General features: G+C 43.0%; 1 protein-coding gene and 1 long non-coding RNA gene across 36 annotated transcripts in view; one reads left to right on the top strand and one right to left on the bottom strand.

Moving 5' to 3' along the window:
• LOC147349509 (uncharacterized) overlaps positions 1-19,450 on the top strand; it is a 71,038-nt gene that overhangs the window by 47,465 nt on the left and 4,123 nt on the right. For 5 of the 35 annotated variants that reach the window (XM_086364169.1, XM_086364156.1, XM_086364164.1 and 2 more), the window contains one exon: positions 11,092-11,238. The exons of 5 other annotated variants lie outside the window; for them this stretch is intronic. In XM_086364169.1, coding sequence (XP_086220295.1) covers positions 11,092-11,125 — 34 coding nt within the window. In that variant the 3' untranslated portion in view covers positions 11,126-11,238. Of the gene's footprint in view, positions 1-2,436; positions 2,842-5,580; positions 6,642-6,664; positions 6,707-7,197; positions 9,266-11,091; positions 11,239-13,883; positions 14,201-19,450 lie in introns of those variants that run through there. 25 more of the 35 variants (XM_086364170.1, XM_086364166.1, XM_086364157.1 and 22 more) reach the window with 18 other exon arrangements.
• LOC147349507 (uncharacterized) overlaps positions 19,015-19,450 on the bottom strand; it is a 69,207-nt gene continuing 68,771 nt past the window's right edge. The window contains exon 7 of the long non-coding RNA XR_015149893.1: positions 19,015-19,268. This is a non-coding gene — a long non-coding RNA (uncharacterized LOC147349507). The remainder of the gene's footprint in view (positions 19,269-19,450) is intronic.

Raw genomic sequence — 19,450 nt, 5'->3', positions numbered from 1 at the left:
TGGAGACGAATTCCTTGTAGGGATCTCAATGCAATTTTTTTTTTCCTATTCTGAGTGTTGTCCTTGTCTTTTGTTTAGGGTTTTCCTTGCTATGCAAATCCTTTTAAGGTTAGTTTGGCCTGGTTTCTGATTTGTAGTTTATTTTTGTTTATTCTAAAAATGTGGGTCCACAAAGAACTTGCTGCATTTTATGTCAAATTATGTTCTGTTTATATTTTTCTCAAGGATTTCATAGTATCCATCCTTATATTTAGATATTTATACTATTTGGAGTTTATTTTTGTGTGTGGTGATAGGGAGTGTTCTAACCTCATTCTTCCTTCCATGGCTGAAGGAACCTTCATAGTGTCCCTCATAGTGGTTGTTTCCAATTTACATCCCAAGCATCCGTGGAAGAGGGTTCCCTTGTCTTCACACCCTCTCCAGCATTTATTGTTTGTAGTGTGTTGGGCAATGGCCATTCTTCCCAGTGTGGTATGATACCTCATTGTAGTTTAGCACTGCATTTCCTTAAGGAAAGTTATGACCAACATAGATAGCATATTGAAAAGCAGAGATATTACTTTGCCAACAAAGGTCTGTCTAGTCAAGGCTATGGTTTTTCCAGTGGTCATGTATGGATGTGAGAGTTGGACTGTGAAGAAAGCTGAGCACCAAAGAATTGATGCTTTTGAACTGTGGTGTTGGAGAAGACTCTTGAGAGTCCCTTGGACTGCAAGGAGATCCAACCAGTCCATTCTAAAGGAGAGCAGTCCTGGGTGTTCCTTGGAAGGACTGATGCTGAAGCTGAAACTCCAATACTTTGGCCACCTCATGCGAAGAGTTGACTTATTGGAAAAGACCCTGATGCTGGGAGGGATTAGGGGCAGGAGGAAAAGGGGACCACGGAGGATGAGATGGCTGGATGGAGTCACCGACTCGATGGACATGAGTTTGAGTGAACTCTGAGAGTTGGTGATGGACAGGGAGGCCTGGCGTGCTATGATTCATGGGGTCACAAAGAGTCAGACATGACTGAGAGACTGAACTGAATGTTTAGTGATGTTGATGTCTTTTCATGTGATTATTTTTAAAGGGTGTGAATTAAACTTACCTCTTGAAGCTGGGTTCTTGAAAGCCTTCCTAATCTTGAATTATTTTTCAATGCCCACTCTTAGGATGTTGCTGGAGGGTAGGTGTTTTTACTTACAGTCCCTGTATCTGTGTGAAAAAACACCCAGCAGTACAGCTCTGCATGGGGTTGGTACAGAAAATGGCCACAAGTCAGCAGCACTTCTCCCTGCTACCACCTCCACCCCCCACCCCCCCGCCCACCACTTTTTTTTAATTCTGTAATTCCTCCTCCCAAGAAATATGTATGTAGGTCAGGAAGCAACAATTAGAACAGGACATGTAACAACAGACTGGTTCCAAATAGGAAAAGGTGTACATCAAGGCTGTATACTGTCACCCTGCTTATTTAACTTATATAGAGAGTACATCTTAAGAAATGCTGGGGCTGGATGAACACAAGCTGGAATCAAGATTGCCGGGAGAAATATCAATAACCTCAGATATGCAGGTGACACAACCCTTATGGCAGAAAGTGAAGAACTAAAGAGCCTCTTGATGAAAGTGAAAGAGGAGAGTGAAAAAGTTGGCTTAAAGCTCAACATTCAGAAAACTAAGATCTTGGCATCCAGTCTCATCACTTCATGGCAAATAGATGGGGAAACAGTGGAAACAGTGTCAGACTTTATTTTGGGGGGCTCCAAAATCACTGCAGATGGTGACTGCAGCCATGAAATTAAAAGACACTCACTCCTTGAAAGAAGAGTTATGACCAACCTAGACAGCATATTAAAAAGCAGAGACAGTACTTTGCCAACAAAGGTCTGTCTAGTTAAGGCTATGGTTTTTCCAGTAGTCATGTATGGATGTGAGAGTTGAACTATAAAGAAAGCTGAGCGCAGAAGAATTGATGCTTTTGAACTGTGGTGTTGGAGAAGATTCTTGAGAGTCCCTTGGACTGCAAGGAGATCTAACCAGTCCATCCTAAAGAAAATCAGTCCTGAATATTCATTGCATTGGAAGGACTGATGTTGAAGCTGAAACTCCAATACTTTGGCCACCTAATGTGAAGAACTAACTTATTTGAAAAGACCCTGATGCTGGGAAAGATTGAAGGCGGGAGGAGGAGACGACACAGAGGATGAGATGGTTGGATGGCATCTCCGACCCAATGGACATGAGTTTGAGTAAACTCCAGGAGTTGGTGATGGATAGGGAAGCCTGGCGTGCTGTGATTCATGGGGTCAGAAAGAGTCAGACTCGACTGAGCTGAACTGAATTTCCTTGTAATTTTATACCAGAATATAGTTGATTTCTGATGTTTTTGTTTCAGGTGTCCAGGAACTTGATTCAGTTATACATAGATGTTTATCTGTTTTCTTTCAGGTCTTTCTCTGCATATAGGTGATTACAACGTGTTCAATAACCTTCCTTCTGCTTCTCAGTAGTTACTTTTGGATCACCTATTTGATATGTATTCATGCATATATGTTAACTCCAAACTCTTGATTTCTCCTGCCTGTATCTGGGGGTTGGGGGCTCTACAGAAGGGAAGAGATACTCCAGGCCCATTTTGGAGGTACACTGCCTGCCACAAGCTACCAGCTCCCTCAGCCCCAGCACACTCCATCCTTGGGACACAAGCCAATCTGGCTCCAGGGATGTGACACCAGCCCAGGTCACTATTGCCTGGAGGGAATAGAGATAGCACTTTTTCCCCCCATATTTTCTGTTTTTAATCTATAATTTAAACTAGAGTATAAAAGTGAATTAAAATCTTGTTTTGTTTTTCTTTTCAATGTGCTGCAACTGGTTCATTTCCACATAGATGTAAACATAATTTTGGGGGGTTCTTTTCCATATAGGTAATTACATAGTGTTGTGTAAGATTCCTTTTGTTACACAGTGGGTCCTGGTGTCTTACTTTAGAAATAGTTATGTGCATATGTTAGTCTGAAGCAGCTCATTTCTCCCTGCTCCACATCTTACTTTCTTGGTGACTGGAAGTTTCCCTTCTAAGTCTTTGAGGCTGTTTCTCTTTCTGAAAGATGTTCATTTGTATCCATTTTCAGATTATACCTAGAAGTGATATCAGGTGATACTTGTATCTCACTGTCTCCCTTAGTTCTCTTGGAATGACCATGTCTCCTTCCTTTTCTGTGGCTGGACTTTGCGTTATATCCTACTTTCTATGGTGGAGGTACACTGCACTGTGTACATGTACCCCACCTCCTGTCTCCATTCACGTGTGCTTCTATAATTAGCTTGCTTCCCTGTCTTGGCTGTTAGCTTTGACTACAAAAATCTTTGTCGGCAAAGTGATGTCTCTGCTTTTTAAAACACTATCTAGGTTGGTCATAACTTTCCTCACAAGGAGCAAGCGTAGTCTGCCAGGCTTCTCTGTCCATGGAATTCTCCAGGCAAGAATGCTGGAGTGGGTAGCCATTCCCTTCTCCAGGAGATCTTCCTAACCCAGAGATCAAACCCGGGTCTATATTTCTGTATTTCATATAGGAACATATATAGGTGCGTTATTTCATGTATGAAAATAGATTTTCTGTATCTCACGTATTAAAATATAGGTGTGTATTTCAGTATGAAAACTGAATTTTCTATATTTCATATAGAAAATATAGGTACATATGTCACATATGAAAATGGAATTTTCTATATTTTACGTATGAAAATATAGGTATTTACATTTGTAAAGTTAACTCATTTGCTATTGTTCTTTAAGCAAAAGAATAAAAAATTTATAATGATACTAAGTCTTACAACTTGGGCTTGGTAAACTGTGAGTTTTGCCTGGATTTCTAGGGCAAGAGTTCTTAAACTTCAGTTTACTTCAGTGCTTCGGAATCACCTGGAGGGCTTGTGAATTCAAATTGTCAGATGGCAGGCAATTCCAGAGCTTAATACCAGTCCAGGGACCAGAATGAAAATAATTGTGCCTTTTGCATAATCCTTTTAAAGACTTAAAATAAGTCTTCTAAATCAGTTATACTGCCTTACATCCTAATACATACGAAAGTCTTAATTTGAAACTAGAGGATTGCTAAGTGACTTCTATTTATATGGCATTGTGAACTGAAATCAATATGTAGGCATCAAAAATAACATTAAATAAAGTGTTTTGTCGGAGAACACTGAAAAAAGCAACTTTGAAAAAACCATTTTTATTCTGTAGTTAGATTAATTGGCTTGACTTTAATTAGTTCCTCGTGAAGCAAATTTTAAAAGACTAAAGCTACTTATGTAATTACTTTAAATGTCATCAAAATTAACTTCTTCATGGATGGAATCTTCTATTTTTAAAAATACCCCAATTTTATTTTCCTATTTTTTAAAATTATTTTATGTGTTTGTAACTGGCCATCAACTATATTTTAAAACTGAAGTACAGCTGATTTATATTCGTATATTTGTTTTGGGTGTACAACATAGTGATTCAATATTTTTATGGAATGTACTCTATTTAAAGTTATCAGAAAATAATGGCTTTATTTCACTGTGCTGTAAACCATATTGTCAGTTCAGTTGCTCAGTCGTGTCCAACTCTTTGCGACCCCATGAATTGCAGCACACCAGGCCTCCCTGTCCAGCTTATATATTTTACAGATAGCAGTGTGTATCTCTTATTCCCCTACTCCTGTCTTGTCGCTCCCACCTCTCTCTTTGCACTAGTAACCATTAGGTCTCTCTATCAGTTTCTGTTTCATAGATAAATTCATTTGCATCATATATTAGATTCCACATATAAGTGAAATCATATGATATTTGCCATTGTCTTTCTGGCCTACTTCACTTGGTAGAATAATCTCTAGGTTTATGTTGCTGAAAATTGAATTATATTAATATTTTCTATATTTCATATATGAAATTATATGTGCACATTTCATCTCTGAAAAGGGAATATTCTATATTTCATATATGAAAATAGAGGCACAAATTGAAAAGTGCTAAAATTTTCTGTATTTTATATATGAAAGAAGAGCTGCATATTTCATCTATGAAAGTGGTAGAATTTCCTTTACTTCATATATGAAAATAGAGCGACTGAACAAAGTCCTGTCTACACTGATTATGTTTGGATGAGACCGTGCACTTTCTGCAATGAGGACATTTAGACCTGACTGTTCCGTGTGTGCTGGGACGTGGAGACCCGGGTGCAGGCCTGGCCTGGCCTCTGTCTGAAAACTCCACGCCTGCGTCTGAGCGTCAGTGCTCAGATGTCTGGGGTCTGGGGCTGGGGTGGGCTTCTCTGGGAACTGTGCTCTCCTCTGAGTGGGCTTCCCTGGCCCTCCCGGGGGTCAGTGCTGAGGTAGGGCTCCTAGTCTGTTCCCTGCCAGGTTCACCTCCCTGGGGCTCCTGGAGAACCCTCAGGTGGCTACCTGGTAATTACTCCAATGTTCCAGCACATTCAGGTTGAGTAGGGAGGCAGGTTCACCTGGTGAATTGATTCCAGGGCACAGGAATCAGGCATAAAGTCAATGGGCAGCAGGTGAGGTTGTTGCTGTGATTTCCTTCCAGTCGACCATCCTTCCTGAGCAGAGAGCAGACCTCCCCGTCTCTCCCAGCCCTGCGTCTGGTGTGTTTTCTCAACGCCTCAGTGGAACAAGAAAGGACTGAGCCTGCCAGAACCACGGTAGTGTGTTCAACATTATCATGACAGCTGTAAAAACAGTTAATATCACACAGAACCAAAGGGAAGAGAGGAGGACTTCTCTGGGACAAGCATCGGGAGAGGAGACCAACCCCACACTTCTTTCTATCATCCTAGGAGATTGCCGGAGAAGGCAGTGGCACCCCACCTAGTACTCTTGCCTGGAAAATCCCATGGACGGAGGAGCCTGGTAGGCTGCAGTCCATGGGGTCGCTAAGAGTTGGACACGACTGAGCGACTTCACTTTCACTTTTCACTTTAATGCATTGGAGAAGGAAATGGCAACCCACTCCAGTGTTCTTGCCTGGAGAATCCCAGGGACAGGGGAGCCTGGTGGGCTGCCGTCTATGGGGTTGCACAGAGTCAGACACGACTGAAGTGACTTAGCAGTAGCAGTAGGAGATTACAGGAACCCACTCGTTTCCACTTTAGGGGCCCAGCAGAGACTTGGTGTCCTAACCAAGGGTCGTGCGACCCCAGGTGCAGGGTCTGGGGATTGTGTGGGTCTCACCCCTTCCACGTGGGTCAGGATCCTGTGTACACGGAGACCACATGTCTGCTCTTCACCTGCTGTGTGTCCTGTCTCCTCAGAGATTCCCAGCATCTGAATTGAGGGTGTTTCCCTGATTAACCTGTGGTCCTTTTCCTTCTCTTCACCTTGTCGCATTCACATGAGGTCAGGCACCTTTGAGTGCGTTGCTGCTCTGTGTTTTGCTGAGTAAAAACCTTTGGAGGTGTCATATTAATATCATAGCATATCACATGCTAATTAATAGGGTCATGATTGTCTGGTTTCCCCTAGACCAAGCTCAGCTAATTTAGTTTGTTATTGAATTATTATTTTATATTGGAGTAGAGTTGATTTCCAATGTTTATTTTTAGGTGTACATGAACTCGATTCAGTTATACATGGCCATACATACATTCTTTTTCTGTTTTTTTCTCATATAGGCTATAACAGTTTGTTCAGGAGAGTTCCCTGGTCTAGAAAAAGTAGGTCCTTTTTCATTATCAACTTGATATATATTCATGTGTATATTTTCACCCTAAATTCTTAATTTATCCTTCCTAACTTTCTTTTGATAATCAGAATTTGGTTTTCTCAGGCTGTTTCTGTTTTGTGCATTAGTTCATTGGTATGAATTTATAGATCCCACCTGTATCTGATATCTTAAGATATTTGTCTTTTTGTCTTTGACTTACCTCACATAGAATTATAATTTCTTGGTTCATCCATGCTGCTGCCAATATGATTATTTCGTTCTGTCTTGAGGCTGAGTAGTATTTTAGTGTACAGATGTATGACGTAGTCTTCATATTTGTGTCAGTGGACATTTTGGTGGGTTTTGTGTTTGGACTATTGTAAATAGTGCTGCCCTGAAAATCAAGGTGCACGTGTCATTTTGAATGATGATTTTCTTTGGATCGAAGCCCAGGAATGGGATTGCAGGATCATATGATACCTCTGTGTTTAATGTTTCAAGGAACCTCCATGCTGTTTTCCATCATGGCTTCACCAGTTACAGTCCCACCAAGACCATAGGAAGATTCCATTTTCTGTACGTTCTCTACAGCATTTATTCTTTGCAGATATTTTCGATGATGGCCATTGTGACTATGTAAGGTGATAGCTTATTGAAGTTTTGATTGGCATTGATTTAATAATTATTGATGTGGAGTATCTTCCTATGTGCTTTTATTATTTTACACCTTGTGAATACAATTTACCTCTTGAAACTGGCTTCTTGAAACTTGGCCCTGTTTGGAATGCTTTTGCAATGATTTTCCCCAGGACATTTCTTGAGTGCAAGTGTCATTTAAAGCCCTGTTGGACTTGTGACTATTAAGGGCCCTTCAGCACCTGTTTTATGGCTTTCCTGCTGGCTCAGTCCACCTGCAATGCAGGAGACTTGCAGGAGATACGGGTTTGATCCCTGGGTCAGGAAGATCCCCTTGTGCAGGAAATTGCACCTCACTCCAATATTCTTGCCTGGGAAACCCCATGGACAGAGGAGCCTGGCAGGCTACAGTCCATGGGGTCACACAGAGTCAGACATGACTGAGTGACTGAACAACAGTAGCACCTGTTTTAATGTGTATATATTGATCTGAACCAGCTAATTACTTCCTGCCCCTCCACATTTCTCTTTTGGTAACCATAAGTTTCTTTTCTAAGTCTGAATCTGTTTCTCTTTTGTAAAAAAGTTCATTTGCATCCTTTTTTTGGTCCTTTTTTATTGTGAGAAAATATACAGAAAATGAAATTTAATGTTTTAAAATATCCAGTTCAGTAGTATTACAGACATTCACCTTGTTGTACCACATCACCATCACTCATGTCCAGAACTTCGCCTTTTCAGACTGAAACTCTGAACCCATTAGACAGTAACTTCCCATTCCCTCCTTCCTCATTCTTGGCAGTAACCATTCTACTTTCTGTGTCTGTGAATCTGACTACTCTTGGCATCTCATATACATGGAATCCTACAGCATTTGTCCTTTGCCCCAGGATTATTTCATGTAGCTTAGTGTCTTCAAGATTCACTTATGTTGTAGCATGTTTCAGAATATCTTTTAAAGGCTGAATAACGTTCCATTGTACCTGTAGATCTAGAGCTTTGTAGTTTGCCCTCACAGAGATCTTGTACATATTTTGTTACATTTATACCCAAATATTTGTTTCTTCTTCTTTCTTGGTACTAATGTAAATGGTATTGGGTTTTTAATGTTATTTTTTTCCTTCTTTTTGTTTCTGGGTTTTTAATTCTAATTGTTGATTACTGATCTATAAGAAAGCTATTAGCCAGCCATTGCACCCTTAATTTGATGCTGCACTTCCCCTCCCTAACCATCCTTGACTCAAGGCAGCACCAACTCCCATAACTAAGAGCATCACTGCCTCCCCAAGAAGCCCAAGGCTCCCACACACCTGCAGGGGAGCAGATGGGCACTCTGGGTCTGAAGCATTCTCGCTTGTGCCAGGTCCATGCTGGAATGTGCAGAAACAGATGGACTCCCACCCAGGAATGAGAGAGGGAAGTTTAGGGGTCCTCATCTAACATGCTCGGGTACTCAGTTGTGTCTGATTCTTTGCACCCCCATGGACTGTAGCCCACAGACTCCTCTGTCCATGGGATTTTCCAGGCAAGAATACTGGAGGGGGTTGCCATTTCCTTCTCCTGCATCCATTTTTAAATTACACCTAGGAGTGATATCATATGATACTTGTCTGTACCTGTCTTCCTTCCTTCACTTGGAATGATCAACTTGACTTTCTTTTCTGTGGCTGGACTTGGAATTATTTCCTATTTCTTTATGGTTGAGAAATATTGCATTGTGTATATGCACCTCATCATATATCCATTTATCTGTAATTTCATGAGTTAGCTTGCTACCCAGATGTGGCTATTGTACCTTGTGGAGCTGAAATTCCTGAGGTTCCTGTAGCTTTTAAATTTTTTATTTTCTCCAGATTTATGCCCAGATGTGGGACTGCTGGATCCTGATGTACTTCTATGGTATTTTTTTGAATAAAACTCCATGTGTTCTCCCTAGGATGAATTTATGTACATTGCAATCAACGGTGCAGGAGGGCTCCCTTGGCTCTGCACTCTCTCTAGGATTTATTCTTTTTAAAATAATTTTATTCATTTATCTTTGGTTGCACTGAGTCTTGGTTGCTGAACGTAGGCTTTCTCTATCTGCAGCAAGCAGGGGCTACTCTCTAGTTTCACTTTTCAGCTTCTCCTTATGGTAGCTTCTGGTCACAGAATGTGGGCTCTAGAGTGCCAGGCTTCGGTAGTTGCATCAGGCGGGCTCAATAGTTGTGGTTCAAGGGCTCTAGAGCACAGGTTCAACAGTTTTGGCCCATTGGCTTAATTGTTTCACGTGTGTGGAATCTTCCCAGACCAGGGATCAAACCTGCGTCTCCTGCATTTGCAGGCTGATTCTTAACCACTACACCACCAGGGAAATCCTAGCATTTATTCTTTAAGATGTTTTGAAATGGCCATTCTGACCAATGTGAGTGCTTAGCTCATTGGACTTTTAATTTGTGTCTTTCTGATAATTAGTGATGCTGAGCATCTTTTCATGTGCCTAACTGCAATCTGTAGGCCTTCCTTGGAGAAATATTCATTTCAGTCTTGGTTCACTTTGTTCTTGGGTTGTATTTATTTTTTTATATTGAGTTTCATGAGCTGCTTGTGTATTTTGGAGATGAATTCCCTGTGGGTATCTTCATTGCAAATCTTTCTCCCTATTCTGAGGATTGTGCTTGTCTCACAGTTAGGGTTTCCTTTGGTAGACAAATGGTTTTAAGGTTAATGAGGTCCCATTTTCTGATTTGTGGTTTATTTTTCATTATTCTGAGAGGTAGATCCACAGCAAACTTGGCTGCATTTTATGTCAAATCATGTCCTGTTTATGTTTTTCTCAAGAATTTCATAGTGTCCATCATTACTTTTAGATATATAATACTATTTGGAGTTTATTTTGTGTATGATGTTTTCTAACTTCATTCTCATTTTCATGTCTGAAGGAACCCTCACTGTGTCTTCCATAGTGGCCGTTACCAATTTCCATCCCAAGCATCAGTGGAGAAGGGCTCCCTTGTCTGCACATCCTCTCCAGCACTTATTGTTTGTAGAATGCTTGGTAATAGCCATTCTGACCAGGGTGATGTGATGCCTTGCTGTAGTTTAGATTTGCATTTCTCTAGTGATGTTGACATCATTTCATGTTTTTTTTTTTTTTTCTTTAAGGATGTAAGTTAAGCTTACATCTTGAAATTGGCTTCTTTAATGCCTGCCTTGTTTTGAGTTCTTTGTTCATGATTACCCCTAGGACACTTCTTGAGAGCATGTGTTTTATTTATTTATTTATTTACAGCCCCTACCTAGATCCTTGTGAATGTTAAATGTCCAGTAAGCACCCCACTCCAGTACTCTTGCCTGGAAAATCCCATGGATGGAGGAGCCCAGTAGGCTGCAGTCCATGGGGTCGCTAAGAGTCGGACACGACTGAGCGAATTCACTTTCACGAGTTGGAGAAGGAAATGGCAACCCACTTCAGTGTTCTTGCCTGGAGAATCCCAGGGACGGGGGAGCCTGCTGGGCTGCCCTCTATGGGGTCGCACAGAGTCGGACACGACTGAAGTGACGCAGCAGCAGCAGCACAGCTCTTCGTGGTGTTATTACAGAAAATGGCCACAAGGGAGCAGCACTGTTTCATGTCCAACTCTGGTTCCTCGGGCAAACTGAGCCTTTGGGAAAGTTGGCTTCCTGAGCTGAGAATTAGAGTGGAACTCGCCTGAGCAAACACTCAATGCCTTGTGTCTCCCTACTTCTTCCCCTTAAGGCTTCACCCCTCCCTTTCAGACTCATCCCAACCTCGGGCACTGCTCCCTGCTGAAACGCCTAGGAGGCTGCACTCTCAAAAAAGAGACTTCAGCTAGAGACCCCAGCACCAGGGGACCTGGAGGCCAGGTGACTTTTCAAAAGTTCTCGTGCTCAGAGGCTCAGGCTACCATTCTTTCGATGCACTAAGGTCTATAGTCCAAGCTAGGGAAAACCAGATAGTACAGGTTTAAGAGGGGGCTCAAAATTAAGGATACCTGGCCCTACTGTCTCAAATCCTCTCCAGTCCAGTCATGGGACCCAAGCCTGCTCAGGTTCCAGGTATGGCAAACAGCGCATGTCGGGGAGATCAGAGGGGATAAAATAGGCATCACTCTTTTCTGCTCTTTAACCTCATGCTGATACAATGTAGCCCTATATTTGATTTGCAGTTTTGTTCTTATTGTCAGTATATAGGCTCCTTATTCTGTTATGCCATATACGTACAGCATATCTGTTTTTTTCAATTATTTGCCAGAGAGGTTATTAAACAAGGTCCAGTAAACTCCTTGTGCTGAACATTATGTCCTTCTGAAGTATCTATTCTGACCCTATGGGACCCCAAGGGCTGAAGCCCACTGGGATTCTCTTTCCATGAATTCTCCAGGCAAGAACAGGCCTCTAGGTAGACACTCAGCTTATTGTATCTATGAGGCCTCTAAGCAGAGGCTCAGCTCGTGTGTGACTATGAGGCCTTGAGGCAGACTTTTAGCTTCTTGTGTCTGTGACACCTCCAAGCAGATGCTCAGTTAGAGATCTTAAGGCTGATGCTCAGCTTGTGTGTGTGTGAGGCCTCTAGGTGGACTCTCAGCTCATGTGTGACTAAGTGGCCTCAGAGCAAATGCTTACCTCATGTTTGACTATAAGGTTTCTAGGCAGATGCTCAGCTCATGTCTATGGCCTCAAGGCTCTCGCTCAGCTTGTGTGTGTCTACAAGGCATCTAGTCAGAAGCTCAGCTCATTGTGTCTATGAGACCTCTAGGCAGACACTCAGCTTGTATTTATCTAGAGGCCTCCAGCCTCTTGCTCAGATTGATTGTGTGTATGAGGCCTCTAAGCAGATCCTCACCTTCTGTTTGACTATAAGGCTTGTATGAAGACACTCAGTTCATGTCTATCTTGAGGGCTCAAGACTGATGCTCCTCTTGTGTGTGTCTATGAGGCCTCTAGGTGGACACTCAGCTCCTGTCTATCTAGAGGCCTCAAAGCTCTTGCTCAACTTGTGTGAGACTGTGGACATGTAGAAAGACTCTCAACTCTTGTCTACATCTTGTCCTGTGGCCATTTGTGTTCTTTTTTCTCTCTCCTTTTTTTTTCTTTCCTTAAAGGGTATGAGGAAAATTGACCTCTGAAATTGGCTTCTTGAAAGTCAGTTGTGTTTGGAATCATTTCTGCAATACCTGTGGCAGGACCTTTCCTGAGGGCAGCTGTCATTCACTGCCCCACAGGCCTTTTGAATTGGAGGTGCCAGGCAGCCCCAGTGGGCAAGTTGTAGTTACAGGAAATGTCCACAAAGTGGCAGCATCTCTTCATGCCCTGCAACCAGAGCCTTAGGGAAAGTCAGCTTCCTGGGCTGTGAATTAGGGTGGAATGGATACACCCAAGGGCTTGTATCTCAGGACTCCTTCCCGAATGAAGCTTCACCGATCCCTCCCCTCTAGCTTCATGCCTGCCTGGGTCACTGCTCCCTGATGAGGTGCCTAGGAGGCTGCACTCCCAGGAAGGAGTCGAGCTGGGGACCCCAGCACGAGGAGACCTGGGGTCTGGGTGATTTTCCATGTTCCTCCAAGTCAGTGGGTCCTGCTATTAGGATTTGTGGTCACTAGGAATTCTGGCTCCAGCCAGGGCAAACCAGACAGTACAAGTTTAAGAGGGCTATCACAATGGGCACCCTGCTCAGCAGTCTTGACCCCACCCTAATCCAGCCCTGGAACTCAAGCCTACTCAGGTTCCAGGATTCGGATAGCATCCTAAGTCAAGCCAGTCACAGGGAACAAACAAGGCATTACTTTTCTTTCCTTTAATCTCATGCCAATGCTATGTTGATATCTAGTTGGTTTGCACTTTTGTCCTTGTCCGCAGGGTACAATGGACTGATTCAGCTATGACATATACGAATAGGCTTTAGTATTTTTTGTTGATTCTTTTGCCATTGAGGTCATTGAACAAGGTCAAGTAAAGTTCACTGTACTGAATATCAGATCCCTATGGGACATTTATTAGAGGTACAGTTTCCTTGTACATATGCAAGGAGCAAAGAAAGGCGATAATCCTTGTGGATTATCTGTTACAGCTACAGATTTCATTGTATATGTTAGAGATAAATATTTCTCTGTAGATGTGTTCAGAACAAAGGAAGTATGGAAGGCAAAAGATAATCCTTATGAATTAGTTAATAGGCATACATATATCTGTGGGTACGTTAGAGAGATCAGAGAAGGAAAAGGCAACCCACTCCAGTATTCTTGCCTGGGAAATGTCATGAGCAGAGGAGCCTGGCGGGCTATAGTCCATGGGGTTTGCAAAGTGTTGGACATGACTTAGAGGCCAAAAAACAATGACAGAGATACACATTTCAGTACATATGTAGAAGGAAGGAGATAATCCTTGTGGATTACTATTACAGATACAGATTTCTGTGTAAAGAGAGTAACAACCTCCTAATTCATCCCTGGCACTTTGCTTTCTTTTTAGAATTCATTGTGTTTGAATCTCAGAGTTTCTTTTTATGTTATAAATTACTTCCTCTGTATCTCGTTCTTTTCTTTTTTTAGTTTTGCCCTCAAGGTGATAGGTCGTTGCTGAGCCATGAAAGACCTGGGATTCTTGGTCTCTGGAGGAGAGGAATTCAATCTGGGGCCAGTGATGAGGCTTGATCACTCAGAGCTTTTGTATAGCAGAGTTTTATTAAAGTATGAAAAGGAACAGAGAACACTTCTGACATAGATATCAGAAGGGGGATGGAGAGTGCCCCAATCCCTAGTCTTAGCAAGGGAATTATATACTTTTTAATTGGTTATTACAGTAAATCAAAAGAAGGTCTCAAGGTTGTAAAGATCTAACTAGACTCACTCCCATAATATACATTTGGCTTCCCTTGTGGCTCAGCTGGTAAAGAATCTGCCTGCAATGAGGGAGACCTGCATTTGATCCCTGGGTTGGGAAGATCCCCTGGGGAAGGGAAAGGCTACCCACTCCAGTATTCTGGCCTGGAGAATTCCATAGACTGTATAGTCCATGGGGCTGCAAAGAGTCGGACATGACTGAGCAACTTTCACTTTGGGGTTACAAAGAGTTGGACATGACTGAGTGACTTTCACTTTCTTCAAGATAACAGGATTAGTCAGAACATTTTCAGCAAGGAGAAATATATCCTCAAGCAGGACACATTATTGTTATAGAATCCTTACTAAGGAATGTGGGAAAAAAGTTTGTCCTTTCCTCCTCCTTGAGAACCCCAGATCCCTTTCTCCTCCTTGGGGACCCTGGACTTCTTGTCAACCTGCCTGGGAATTGACTTTCTCAAAGGAACATCATCAGCTGTTTTCTTCTGTTGCTGACTTCACTTACTATACTTTCCTCCAAGGTCCATCCTTGTGGGGACCATTGACATAATTTCATTATTTCAGTGGCAATACTTCAAGTCTGAGTAATAGCCCTTTCTATATATGTACCACATTTCTTTAAACTGTCAGTGGGCCTTTTCTTATGTCTGTGTCTTGGCAGTTGGAGGTACCACTGCAGTGAAAGTTGGGGTTCATATGTAATTTTGAATGATGTTTTTTTGTAATGTAGGCCCAGGTGTGGGTATTAAAATCCTAGGTTTAGCTCTCTTGACTTTTTTGGTTCTGGCCTGTGCAGGCTGTCCCTTCAAGGAATTGTTGCCAATGTCTGTTCCCAGGGAACATGATGGTGGGGGGGGCTGGTTTCCATCATCTCCCAGGACTCTCCTCCATGTACTCTTTGCAGACAGTTAAGATGGCCATTCTGGCAGGATTTCATTTCTTGTTGTCTTTTTGATCAGCGTCACTCCTATAATTCAGAATGCTGAGCATCTTGTCCTGTGGTGCTCTGGGTTCTTTTTTTCTTTCCTTAAAGGGTGTGAGAAAATTGACCTTTGAAATTGGCTTTTTGAAAGTCAGTTGTGGTTTGGAATTCGTTTCTGCAGTACCTGCTGCAGGTCCTTTCTGAGGGTACCTGCCCCACAGGCTTTTTGAATTGGAGGTGCCAGTCAGTTGTTGTTACAGGAAATGTCCACAAGGTGGCAGCACCTCTCCATACCCAACTCTGGTTCTACCTGCAACCAGAGCCTGGGCTGTGGAGAGGAATGTGAACGAGGAAACACCCAAGGGCTTCTGTCTCACTACTTCTTCCCCGCTGAAGCTTCACCTTTCCCTCCCCTCTAGCCTCATGCCTACCTGGGGCACTGCTCCCTGATGAGGTGCCTAGGAGGCTGCACTCTCAGGAAGGAGTCTTGAGCTGGGGACCCCCAGCACCAGGAGACCTGGGGTCTGGGTGATTTTCCATGTTCCTCCAAGTCAGAGGGTCAGGCCATTAAGATTGGGGTTCAATAGGGATTCTGGCCCCAGCTAGGGCAAACTAGACAGTACAGGTTTAAAAGGGCTCCTATGAAGGACACCCTGCTCGGCTGTCTCGACCCCAGCCCAGTCCAGCCCTGAAACTCAAGCCTACCAGGTTCCAGGATATGGATAGGATCCTAAGTCAAGCAGTCGAAGGGAATACACTAGGTATTACTCTTCTTTCCTTTAATTTCATGGCAATTCTATGTTGAAATCTAGTCAATCTGCAGTTCTGACCTTGTCCACAGGGTACAATTGGCTGATTTAGCTGTGACATATGCATACAAGCTTTAATACTCCTTATTGATTCTTTTGCCATTGAGGTTATTAAACAAGGTCAAGTAAAGTTCTCTGCTGAACCTCAGATCCCTATGGGACATTTATTAGAGGTACAATTTCTTTGTACATGTGCAAGGAACGAGGGAAGGAGATAATCCTTGTGGATTATCTATTACAGCTACAGATTTCATTGTATATGTTCAAGACAAATATTTTTCTGTATATGTGCATAGAAGGAAGGAAAGATGGAAGGAAGGTGGAAGATACTCCTTGTGTACTAGTGAATACCGATATGTATTTCGGTGTGTATGTTCAGATCCTGGAGAAGGAAATGGCAGCTCAGTCCAGTATACTTTCCTGGGAAATGCAGTGGGCAGAAGAGCCTGCCAGGCTATAGTCCATGGGGTTCACAGTGTTGTATACAACTTAGCAACCAAACAATAACAACGTTAGAGATATACATTTCAGTGCATATGGGGAAGGAAGGAAGGAGATAATCCTTGTGGATTATCTATTACAGATTTCTGTGTATAGGTTAGTGACAATCTCCTAATTCATCCCTGGCACTTTTTTTTTTTTTAATTCTTTGTATCTCAGAGTCACTTTTTCTGTTGTAAATTACTTCCTCTATGTCTTTCAATTTCACCCTCAAGGGACATTACCTACTATTTTCTTCCTCTATTGCTTACTTCACTTAGTGTATTTTCCTCCAAGGTCCATCTTTGTTGGGACCATTGGCATAATTTCATTATTTCCATGGCGATATTTGAAGTCGGAGTAATAGCACCTTGAATATATATACAATATTTCTTTCAGATTTAATCTGTCAGTTGACCTTTTCTTTGTTCTGTGTCTTGGCAGTTGGAGGTACCACTGCAGTGAAGGTTGGGGTACATATTGTCATTTTGAATGATGGTTTTACATAATATAGGTCCAGGTGTGGGTATCAGAGTCTGAGCTCTCTTGACATTTTTTTTGTTATGACCTGTGCAGGGTGTCCCTTCAAGCAACTGTTGCCAATGTCTGTTTGCAGGGAACATGAAGGAGAATTCCGTCATCTCCTGGCTGTCTCCTCCGTGTACTGTTGGCAGACAGTTAGGATGGCCGTTTGGTTAGACAGGATTTGGTTTCTTATTGTCATTTTGATCAGCATCTGTCCTGTAATAATTTGGGACACTAGCATCTTGTCCTTGGCCATGTGGGTTCTCTTTTTCTTTTTTCCTTAAAGGGTGTGAGGAAAATTGACCTTTGAAATTGGCTTCTTAAAAGTTGGTTGTGTTTGGAATTCATTTCTGTAATATGTGTGTGCATATTCCTTTCCTGAGGGCAGCTGTGACAGGATATGACCTCTAGGGGGTACTTCATCTCGTATAGGTCTAGGAGGCCTCTTATGCAGATGCTCAGCTCCTGTGTGTCTTTGAGGCCTCTAACAGATGCTAAGCTTGTATATATCTAAATGCCTCTAGGCTGATGCTCAGGTTGTGTGTGACTAGGAGGCCTCTAGACAGATGCTCAGCTCGTTTGTGTCTATGAGGCCTCTGGCTATGCACTCAGCTCAGTGTTTCTATGAGGTCTCTAGGCAGACACTCAGCTCATGTGTGTCTATGAGGCCTCCAAGCAGACGCTCAGTTCATGTGTCTATGAGGCCTCTAGGCAGACACTCAGCTTGTATGTGTCTATGAGGCCTCTAAGCAGATGCTCGGCTTCTCTGTGTTTATGAGGCTGTTAGGCAGTCGCTCCCTGATAGCTCAGTTGGTAAAGAATCCACCTGCAGTGCGGGAGACCTGGGTTCAATCCCTGGGGTGGGAAGATCCCTTGGAGAAGGGAAAGGCTATCCACTCCAATATTCTGGCCTAGAGAATTCCATGGACTGTATAGTCCATGGGGTTGCAAACAGTTGGACACAACTGAGCGACTTACACTTTCACTTTACACTTTCAGGCAGAGACTCAGCTCTTGTGTGTCTAGGACAACTCTAGGCAGAGACTCAGCTCATGGGTGACTATAAGTTCTCTAGGCAGATGCTCAGCTCCTGTGTGTCTTTGAGGCCTCTAACAGATGCTAAGCTTGTGTTTAAACACTGCTAGGCAGACGCTCAGCTCATGTGTGTATATTGGGCCTCTGGAGAGATGCTCAGCTCGTGGGTGACTATGAGGCCAGATTGTTTAATTCTGAGCCATTCAGGGACTTTGTTCTTCTGATCTTAACACATCTAATTTTCCCACTTTTATCAGCTGTATAATGCCAAACACAGAAGATTCAGACAGATTTCAACACAACCGGCACAAACAGATTTCAGCATTGATGCATCCAGATGAACTGATTCCCAGATTGGGTAAATCAGTTTACCCTATAAAGCAAATGCACTAATTCTAACTAGGCTACCCACCTCCACAAGAGTTACCTCCCAAATGAACCTGTTCAAACTAGACCAGTTCCCAAATCAGGTAAATACATTTACCCTGTTGCTCGGAAAATCCCATGGATGGAAGAGCCTGGTAGGCTGCAGTCCATGGGGTCGCACAGAGTCAGACACGACTGAAGCGACTTAGCAGCAGCAGCAGCAGTGAAAGTCGCTCAGTTGTGTCTGACTCTTTGCAACCCCATGGACTATACAGTCCATGGAATTCTCCAGGCCAGAATACTGGAGTGGGTAGCCCTTCCCTTTTCCAGGGGATCTTTCCACCCCAGGGATCAAACCCAGGTCTCCCGCATTGCAGGAGGATTCTTTACCAGCTGAGCCACAAGGGAAGCCCATCTACCCTACAATTGAGCTAATTGCAACTAGGGTGGGCATGCCCCATGAGGGCTAGTTCCCAATGAACTGGTTCAGGATAGAGTCCAACAACGCCTCCTCTCTGCAAATGGGTACCCAAGAAAATTTGCTTATCCCATAAAGGAAAAGCCCAGATTGAGGGGAAAATATGTTCCCATGTGCACACCAGGGCCGACTTACCCTCCAAAATCGAGCCTGTTGGGTCTTAACATAAAAGGACACGCAAAACATCATACTGGCTGAACCAGCTATCGAATTGCATATACTTACCCTACAAATGAAATTGAGTCCCTGGACTCTAGTTTTTTGGTTCCTTGTCTCAACTGCCAAATGCTGGGGTTAGCCGGTGCCACTTCAGGACAACAAATGGTCCCAGTAGCTGCTAGGGTCTTGCCCCAATATTCCCTGATCAGGTCCAGCTAGCCACAAGCAGCAAGGCTCCTGGCTGGCTAAGGCAAATTGTTCCTGAGTCCACGCTTGTTCTGCTCATTGCACAATATAGGCCAATGAATCCCAGAGATGAGCTGTTGAGGCAAGGAAGGGACTTTAATTGGGGAGCCAGAAGATGGAAAGGATGGCAGGCTAGTGCCTCAAATTAAATGCCAGATTGTTTTATAGATCAGAGAGAAAGAAGCAAGGAGTAAAGTCAAAAGGCAGAAGGAGAGGGAGATGAAGTGGGGAAGTAAAGTGAGAGGGTCTTCAGTCT

This window comes from Bos grunniens, chromosome 21 (genome assembly GCF_055505025.1).
Source record: "Bos grunniens cultivar Pamir isolate PY7600 chromosome 21, Bosgru_T2T1.0, whole genome shotgun sequence".
Lineage (NCBI taxonomy): Eukaryota > Metazoa > Chordata > Mammalia > Artiodactyla > Bovidae > Bos > Bos grunniens.
The sequence above is the reverse complement of the archived record's forward strand: the minus strand, read 5'-3'. Positions and strand labels throughout refer to the sequence as shown.